Below are 10,365 nucleotides of genomic sequence, written 5' to 3'. Positions count from 1 at the left end.
GAACTGTTTATTTTCGTGTTTGGCCCAGTTATTTTCCGGTGCGGCTGTTAAATGTTTTTCGTCTCACTTAACACACAAGCGGCTTCCGCTTCTATATTTTTCATACAGATATAATTTTTTTTAAAGAAAAGTGGAGCGAAAATCCAAAATTGCGTGAATAAATTACAAGAGACCGGAACATTTGCGGACCCGTACAGTACTCTAGACGACGGAAACGATTTTAGTCCAGACAAGATATCAGCGAATCCATCGACGACACTCAAATAGTCAAATATCCCGGTTTGTTATTAACATATATTATTTACATATTACAGCTGATATTAAGCAATAGCTAAGCCGGCACACTGCAGATTGAAAAAATCAGTTTATTGAATATGAAATCTTACGACCCTTTCACGGTTCTTTCATTTATGCTTTTCTTTATTTACGACTTCGGTCCAATAGCAAGTTTTTAAAATTCAAGTTGAACATTTTTTATTTCATAAATTTGAAATTTAAACTGAGTATTTTAATGTCCATCCCTTTTAAGAGCACACTGGTCAAGAAATTGAAAGAAAATAGTTCTTAATGTCATTCCGTAATCGTTCTGAGGATTTGTTTTCATGTGTGAGATCCCTCCGTAATTGAGAACGGTATGACAAGATTGAAATTCAAAGGATATTTTTAGCCAAAACACGCAGTATGAAAATACGCGGCTCAGAATCCAGTTGGCAAGTAATGCCAGGGACATAGAGTCGGAAAAGAATAAAAGTACTATATGGGTTTTTTTTTTTTTTGCCAAACTATAGGTAAAAAGAGCATATTTTTCCATTTCTGTTTCCTGGCATGTCCGCAGAATTCGGTGTGGCACGAGATAACAGATCATGGTCCGTCTTTCTAAAAATGATTTTTGATCTCACTCAGCAGTTATAAATCGATATAGCTTACCGGTCGATCATGGAATGCTTGAATATTCTTTACGTAAATTTGTTTCACCTCATCCAAATCAGCGATGATTAGGGTGGGTCTATTGCCAAACAAGAACGCACCAAACACATCTCCGTATTTCTTGTAGTACTCGTCAAGTTGGAGATGAAGGAGTCCTTTGTGCCTCGCATGTTTCCGATAAATGGAAGAGGCATTGGTCCTGGAACCCTGGTACAATGTCCCAGTAGTAAACGAGGAGAACTATAGTGATAGCAATGACGAAGGTGTGCCATTGAGCTGCTAACTTCTCAAGCACGTTGAAATAATCCATTTCTGACTTTTCACAACCTAAGAAGCGAAGGTAAGGCTCGTTTTCAAAGCGAAGCTTGCAGTAATACTTGTGACGACATTAAGGCCCTGCAAGTTTATAAGGAGGGAGGGTAACACTAGTGGTAGGGTTACCCTAGTAAGAGGGTTACCCTAGCACTCACACATTTCTTCTTTTTTTCATCGACGTGTTTACAAGGCAGCTAGGGTTACCCTGGCGCTAGGGTAACCCTATCTGAGTGCTAGTGTTACCCTAGCGGCCTTGTAAGTGCTCTGCTAGGGACAACTCGCCTACCCAGGACAACTTTTTAGCGGTCTCCCTTGTGTTTGCGATGCTGGCTGTTACCAAGCACACAAAGTTGACCCGGGGGTAGGGTAACCCTACCTGTGAAATTTTGCTTGTAAACCCGGGTTATCTTTGACCCCTTCTGCTAAGGTAACCCTAGCAGTAGGGTTACCCTACCTGCTTGTAAACAGGGCCTAAGAAATATAATTATTTTTTCGAAAGATAATCAATATGTAACAAGGTTTCACGAGGAACAACGGCATCGGACTATCTGGCCCTCGTCTTGTTATTTTCATTTCTTCAAGTTATTCTTTCGACTTTTTTTCCCAGTAAGAAAGTCGATTATCGTATTTAGCCTGAAGGTGTACTCCAACTCTCACGCATTATGCGCCTGCGCCGATCCAAAATGTTAAGGTAATTCCTTGAAAATGACGTACCATCCAAATTTTTGTCAAACTTGGCACAATTGATCTTCATGCACAGGTCATTCAAAAAGTACAATAAAAAGATGGGGTCAGCGTGCCTTGATTTCCCGCTGCATGCTCTTTATTTTAAGGTGTTTTTTACCGAATTACGCGAGTAGCGTTCGAAACTAAATCAACCGGAAAAATTGTTGTTATGTAGCAAAAGCTATTTACTGTTACTGAAAACTTGAACCCACTTGTTTGTCCAGGCTATAATCTTTAGGGAAAGTGATTTTAAATTGCTAAATCCTGCAAAGAAACGGAAGCAAACTGGACCGATACAGTCATCACCTTGCACTCAGTGTCGGATGGATGTAACTACTACAACTTCTACTATCCAAATTTTTTTCTCCTTAAAATATTTTTCCGTGTACCTATTACACGTGAAAAAACCATTCAAAATGGGGAGTCACCGTGATCGTTTCTTCGCAAACACGATGATAAATGGATGGCAATTCGGCTTCAAAATGATCCTTTTCCGTGAAAGAACTGGGGCGAGTTCCAAAACAGCACCTTCTTAACCGAGAAGAGTTATCATGATTGCACTTAAAGGCTCTTGAACAGCAAAAGCGGCTTTTGTTGCCTCTCTTCACATGGCCGACGTGAAACGCCGCCATCTCCGAGGTCGCACTGTTATGCGCAGTATGAGCTGCGCGGTGCAAAACAAGTGAATCACCTTAACCTCACGCATACAGGCCAATTTCTCAAACGTAAATATTTTTTGTACAGCTCATGGTTGCTCAGAAGCATGAAAGAGCTGTGAGCAAGCCCAAGAAGAGCAAGCACCCGTTGCCGTTAATTGATTTCAAAACACGCGTGTTTGAAATTAGAGCGATTTTATATGACGTTGAAAAATAAACGTATAAATAGAACGTAACCAAAATGCAAAACATTAAAGGTGATTCCCTAGAAATTGAACTTGTCATGGATTTCCGATGAAACTTCGCACACTGTTGTATCATGTCAAGGAGATGATAAAAAAGTAATTAAAAGGGGAGTCACCCTGCTCGTTTCCATGGTACGGCTCTGACAAATACGGCTATTTAAGCCACATTGACAATTGCAGCCAATCTCGATGTTGGACAAATAAAGCTCGATTTTGTAAATGTAATCCATGATATAAAGCAGAGCCTGGTGTCATTCAATGGTTAATTCACTTACGTACCTGAAAAAATGATTTGAATGGCTTTGGGAGTACCTATTGTTCCGTTGAACAAGAGACCAAACACGCCAATACGGAGAAAGAACCGTATTTAATTTAACAAGACAATTCGATCTAAAATACAAAGAAATTGCGTTGGCACTCGGCCTTACAAATGTTCAAAAGAAACAGAAAATAAAACTTAGAAACTAAACTGAAAACTTACTTCTTGACTGTCTCCGTAATTGACGTACACTGTAGCAAACAGTCCGGGTAAAACTGTAGCGAATCACTGGTTAGCAAATTACAATAACTGGTTTTAGCAAAACATGATGAAACAACTGGTTAGCTGGTTGTTTCTGGCAACAACTGTAATAATTCTGTGCGACTATATAATTCAAGTGAGAGCCGACGCGCGACAAACATTAAACGTTAAACAGCGGCGCGCGGTTTAACCAAACTTCATAAAAGCAAAGCTGAATGTTCAGCGAACACACCTATCACTCCAAAATAGATTTGATTTAGAGTGTCTAATTCGATTCGTAATGGCGCCTTAACCGTACAAGTACAATTTTATGAAATTGGCCAAAAACGTTGGCCATAGATTTTTGATGATTTTTTACTACTTCATGAAAGATACCACTCTCGATAAAAATGGGGGGTCACCGTAATCGTTCAGTGAGAAAAATAGCCATTCCTTGGACGGATTGAGCGTGGGGGGTGTCAATGAAATCCTCCATTTTATCAATGTGCCCGCGCTACTGCGCGCGCTAATAGCGCAAGGAAATTATGCACTGTAAGGTTGTGCAATGCCAAAGACCAGAAAAATCTACCTTAATTGGCTTATCGAACAAAAACAAAACGAGCGCAAATTTTCATTGGCTAACCGAACGCGGATGCAAACAACGTCTTCTCTTCCACGGAACTTTCTGGAAAGCGTTTTCGGCATTTCGCTTTGATGCATTTGAAATGCAGTAAAGTAATGGTGATTGAGCAATCTTCAATCTTTCAATCAGAGTTTCTTTGGCGGGAAATACAGAGAGAAGATTTGTTTCAATCTTGCCAAAACAGTGGTTCGTGAAACAAATTGCGAACACTTTTCAAAGATTTGGCCATGCGTTTCACGATCGCGCCGAAACTTTTCAAGCCTATTTCACTGGTACCATCATTGATACTGCTGTCGCCTAATTAATTAATAAGGCCTCGAAAGGGTTTTCCACAGTTGACGGGGACTGTCCAATGGAAAACGATTCTTCAACACTGTCGATACTTTCAGAAGGGCAACGTTTTTATATCCGTAAAATACTATTACTGGAAAATTTTTAAGGGTGTTTTCATAGGTCCCCAACTGTTGCCGTTTGCTCCCGGGCATGCTCCAGGCGTTATTTTTTCACGACAAGGTACACACGAGGGGCATGCTGCGGACAGATAACTCCATATTATAGTACCACGTAGGGAGCACGGAGCTTTAGCAAAAACGACGGGAACGACAACGAGAACGTCATCTCCAAAACATAAATTCTCATTTATTGTAATCACTTCACGACTTCTTTTTCCAAGTTTTTTTAATGTGAGAAGGGGTTTGGCAGTACATCCTTGGAAATGAAACCGTTATGAGCGACGCTTTATGTCTGGAGACAAGTGAAAATTTAATCTGTAAGTTGCTTACGTCCTTGAGGATCGGTGCCCTATTATTGTTATTGCGCATACGTTCTGTGCCATCTCGAGATACTCGAGTTTCCTAGCGGTGATGCTCACTAGTTGCAGGGATATTGTTGCGCGGTTTTTTAAAACTATCCGGATAAAGTAGCTCTTAGTAAGTAGGTCTTGGTATCCAAAAAAGAAATTGGGGGTGTGTAACCATGCATTTTTGAAAAAGATACATTAAGCTTTATTTGAGGAAAGAAAACGGCCATACATTGCATTGTATTGTTAAAGGGTCCTCCTTTACAATTATTTATTCTTGGAATTATCTTGGAAAATGGTGGGGTTACCCCCAATTTTCTTTTTGGATTTAAAGACACTTGTCAAGGATCTAAATTTCCTGCACAATTATAAACCGGGACAAAAGTACCTTTGAATTAGTAGGCAAAGTCATTAAAGATCTGGCCCAAGTTGTTCACAAACGATGGATAGCGCAATCCGCCGGATAAATCATCTATCCACTGGATTAATTCAACTGGTTTTGCTAGTGGTTATCCGCTTGATAGTCGAGTTATCCGGTGGATAAGCGCTATCACACCTTTGAACAACCGAGGCCAGCACTTTTGCCGCTCGCTCGCTAGTCGCACCACCACACTGCGGTTCCAAACGTGAGTCATGCGCAATGCACTCGTACCCGGTCGCCGGCCGAGAAATTTCCCGCGCCAAATTAGTTGAAACCATTGCAGAATCGGTTGGTTGTCACGCGGAAAAAAAAATTGAACGACAGTGATTAATTTGCTAAACGGTGAAGCAAAGTACTGCAAACGGAAGGTTTTCCGTTTTAACAGTTTATAGTTTGATAAATTTTCTTTATTCTCGCGAGGTTCACTAATTTTTTGACCTTCACTAAAAAAGTTCTTAGTGGTTAAAAGAGCCGACATGCGAAAGCTTGTCGCCGCTTACGATTGGTTTCACTGTCGTTGTCCACCTGAGCGTGACCACCGGAAGAAGATGTATAAACGTAGAAGCGAGATACGTTGCGGCAGGAAAAAAGTTGTTGGGAACAGCAGCTCAGGAGGGTCGATAAAGCGTTTGTCGGAGAGCTGGAGATATACCAGAGGGATTGTGGATTTGTCCTAAGTCCACAGAAATTTGTTACTTGCCGAGGAACAAACGCTGTTCCGGCCCATCTTCGTGGGGACACGGTAAAATCCTTTATCAAAACGTCCGATACCCTGAGGAGGGCTGTATGCAGTATTTGACGAAGTGGGCAAGAACAGCGTTACCGAAGATCAAGTCTGGGACAAACTGGTTGTAACAAATGCAGCATCCTCGTAGATAAAAGAACTCGCGACCCCACCCCATGTTCACTCCCAGGACAGCAAAAAAAGATGACCTCAGAAAATAAGGTAACAGCACACTAAATAAAAAATATGTTTTCAGCAATTTTAATTCACTGTCTTCTTTTAAACATAATAATAATAATGTTTTTATTCTTAAACAGACGAACCAATAATATAAACGCAAAATATGTTTCTTTAGGAAAAGGTAAGGAATCAGCCAACACCCACAGAAAAAACAAGAATTATTCAGCAAACTTCAAGTTCCACAAAAAGGTTGAGTTACCGAGAAGAAACTCTCCTTTAATGAAATCAGGAAGTAGATCCCTCCCTTTTTCAAATCATCAATCCCAATGCCTAATGTTTTTGTCCATCAAAAGTTGTTTCCCACAAACAACTAACAGGGGATTTTCATCAAGTTCTAATAAAATTAATATTGAAGAACAGTTATCTTTTTTTTAGAGCCTCTTCACTACAGAAAATGATGGAGGACATCTAAAGGCCCTCAGCAGCCCACTATGAAAACAGTGGCCAAAATTATATGATGCAGCAGATATGAGGAGATTGGCCAACTTGGTATTACACCCCAAAAAATAATTGCTCAGCTACCAGAAAAACAAGTTTCCCAAGAACAAACCTTATTTGTCCCTTATTCCAGACAAGGACTTTAGGGTCATATCTGCTTAAACTTATAAATGAAGATGTCATCAAAAGGCCACCACATAGTTTTGCAAGGCTTTATGAGGAGGGTTTTGGGCAGTGACGTCCCCTTAAAACAAAACCCTGTGCGAACAAGCCTCATTATTACGGCAACCTTGTGCGGATGGTTGTTAATCAGACAACGTCTTGGAAAAATTCAAGTTCTGCAACAAGATATTGAGTTTCTGTACCTGGTTAATTTACTTGAAGAAATTTTGCCACTAGGTCTTTTTGCAATATGACAGCATCTTTGCTCTGGTAATCTGGAACTGATCCATAAATGTTATGATTTGCCTTAGCCATCATTTTCATGTATCTGGGAAGCAGTGTTCATTTATGACAGATCTGCTTTAATCCATGTTTAAGTGACCTGTGTTCACCAAAGATTCAACTTTCCTGCCTTGACTATAACTTTTTAAAGAGCAATGGCTAGTCAATTAATAACAGAAAAGAAGGGAGAAATCTGGGCATTCATGTTACAAAATCACATGTTCAACACATTACCAGTGGTGATGAGCATACATGAACACAGCAATTTCTCTGGCTGCTTCGGACACTGCTAGGACGGAAATTTCAGTTCTTCCTTTGTGAGGCCATACACCAGAGGTCAATCTGAAAAAACATGAAACTTGTGGCAGTTACATGTATTTCACCAACTGCAAGAGACAAACCACATCTAGCGTTTATTATTAACTTTTCAAAAGAACAAGTATAAATTTTTTTAAAAACCAATTATCAACTACTACTTTCTTCATTCTTAATTCCAAGAAAATTTATTCACAGAAAGAACATTGTAATTAAGTTGGAGCAAAACCAATCACCTATTAACCGAAGTTTAAACTTTACCTCCCAAGAATGGGACAGGGACAGTTTTAGATCTTAATGCAGCCAGTGAAAATATGTATTCCTGCATTGTTTTTACCTTAACATTATTTAGCATTAGTTTAACGCTGTTAATATTATACGGTATGTGTTGACTTTTATGAAAAAACAACTTTGCGATAGATATTAAATAAAAGGAGGCTATCATTTCAAAATCCCCATAGGCCTTACTCTCTCCTTGTAGCTCTGTACCAATGATTTTAGTTAGATACATGAAACAATTACATGGCAGATATTTTACAGTGTAGGAAACTGCATAGTTCTTTTTTACCTCCCCCCCCCCCCCAAAAAAAAAAGACATGAAGATACAGGTTGTGATTCTTAGACCATGGCCCACAAATTAAAATTATGCTGAAAAAGAACACTTGCATGGCCAAAGACATGTATTGTCTTAACTTGTCTATTTAATGTCAACTGCTAAATACCTTATGCAGGGCAAGTTGCCGAGCGGGCTTTGAAATTATTCCAGGATGTTGCAACTGTGCTGTAACTCAAGACACTGATCAATTGTGAGATGAGACTAGCGTGCTGCCACACTTTTCACCAAGAATGTTACTTTTGAAATAAGTCTTACCGGTCCAAATCTGTACATAAGCCTTCGTGTTTAAAGAACGTAGCTGTGCTGGCTGATGCTTTTACATGAGAGCCTACTTACCACTACTAAATCATGGTCATCAAACTATCAACACAGGAATCACCCAACTAACCTTCTGAAGAATCCTGCACACAGACTGAACTCCTAACATTCAAGACAACTTATTTTCTTGAATCGGATATGAATGGGAAAAGTTAGTGGATCATGTTTTAGCTCATGCCACAAACTTCAAGTCTAAGAACCCAAGAACAAACAAGAATGTCCAACAGCAACATCCACAACAGCCCACATTATGCCCGCTCAAGAAGTCCATCACCCCGTACAACAAGTAAATCAAAACGGTCAAGCATAACATCAGTGAACATTGGAGGCAGCAAATTTCTTTTTTTCCCCTAGTCGGTTTAATAGGCTACAAGGCAATGGCAGGAGGATGTCAAACGTCTTCATTTATTGCATTAGAATGGCAAAAAAGTATCATGCCAAACCATAGGACACCTACCCTCCCTAACACACATTTCGCCTGTGTGGGCGCTGTTGCGATGTCTTGCATCATTCAGGGAAATGCCAAACATGACACTAAAAGTGGGGATGGCGCAATTAATTTGCTGTAGATGAGGCAGTCCGCCACTTAGAACAAAGCTTGGAACAAATTCAAATTGAAGATTCGTTTGACATCACATTATTTTCAGCAGCATTTTACCTTCAAGTTTTAACTCAGGAAGCTAATCTGTCTGCAATTCTTACTATTACCCATATGACAATTTGTTTTGTTGCCACTTGGTGCAAAGGTAATTTGTGATGTTCGGACAGCCACTTGTGGTAATTTGGAGCTCGTATTACCAGCACAAATGTTGAAAACAGCGCGAATCTTGGAAGGCAGTGAAAAGAGATGATAACAGCCCAAACTTTTGAGACAGCATGTGCTCTTAACATTCGTTCAGTTCGCGTAATTTTCAGTACGCTTACGTTTATTTAAAAACATCGGCTTATTTAATGAAACCAGAAGTGAAATTAATAACTATTGTCGACATTTAGTTGTCCTTAATACAGAACTTACTTCTTAGCGACAAAAATGGCGATTATTTGATGTAAACGTTAGAAGAAGCCTTCATCAGTCAAGAAAGAGAAACCAGGAAATGTACGAGGTCATCGAAAAGCGCAGAGAGAACCAAACAAGGGTGTATTTTGCAGGGGGGGAACGAGCCAGAACCTAATAATTGTATGGTTAGTTTTCGCATGAAAAATGCACAAGAATTCATTTAAGCATGTGTTAGTATAAAACGTATTAAATAAGATAAACTTAAGGTTAGATTTTCAGCCACCACGATTTGCAATCAACTGCGCGCCGCGTTAATCAACAAAATACAGCCAAAACCAGTCGGGGATATTAAACACAAATTGCCTATTTAAGCATACTTACAATTCATGTCATAAGTTCCTCCTTCCTCCCTATCATCGCCGCTGAACTTCATTGAAAGTAAAAAGAAAATTTCGCTCTTCACTCACAAGAAAAAGCAGGACGTCCTCACCGCCACATGCAGGGTTTTCGAACGATTGCGATCACCGCGCAATTTCTCGCGCCTGCTCAGACGTTTGACCGCGGTTGTTTGTCGCCACGCAGTCGTTTTCAGGGGAGTCGTTGTTAGGGAAGGAGGTGAAACTCTAACGTTGACACTCGTGGCTGTCGCTATGCAACGAAAATCCTTTTGGGGAATTCGGCCTCTTTTTCGCGAACAAAAAGAGGAACGTTACAAACCAGACAAAGAGCACAATCAAAGTTCTTGGGGAGGGATGCTAAAAGGTCACTTTATTTTAAGTAATTCTCGAAGGTGCCATTGCAAAATACTACCTCTCCCTAGAGGAATTCATTTTTCGTAGTCTCCACGTTGGACAGGCTCATTATCGAGGCTCCACAACAGAAAACGGTTCAGGGAATTTCCAGATTTAGTAGTTAAATTGATTTGGGGGGTGTGCAGTTTGAAAAGATTAGCAAGTTTCATATTTTCAAATTATAATGGATCTAAGAGAAAGCTTCAGAGAGACCTTCAAGAGAGCGATAAGGAGAATTACTGAAACACTGG

General features: G+C 40.0%; 1 protein-coding gene across 1 annotated transcript in view; it reads left to right on the top strand.

The window, feature by feature from the left end:
- The first annotated feature begins 1,108 nt into the window (after nucleotides 1–1,108).
- Nucleotides 1,109–10,365, top strand: part of LOC137970966 (kinesin light chain 4-like) — a 19,953-nt gene continuing 10,696 nt past the window's right edge. The window contains exon 1 of the mRNA XM_068817656.1: nucleotides 1,109–1,190. Within this exon, the coding sequence (XP_068673757.1) occupies nucleotides 1,109–1,190 (82 nt within the window). The remainder of the gene's footprint in view (nucleotides 1,191–10,365) is intronic.

The sequence above is a fragment of the Montipora foliosa genome, chromosome 1 (genome assembly GCF_036669935.1).
Source record: "Montipora foliosa isolate CH-2021 chromosome 1, ASM3666993v2, whole genome shotgun sequence".
Taxonomy (NCBI): domain Eukaryota; kingdom Metazoa; phylum Cnidaria; class Anthozoa; order Scleractinia; family Acroporidae; genus Montipora; species Montipora foliosa.
The sequence above is the reverse complement of the archived record's forward strand: the minus strand, read 5'-3'. Positions and strand labels throughout refer to the sequence as shown.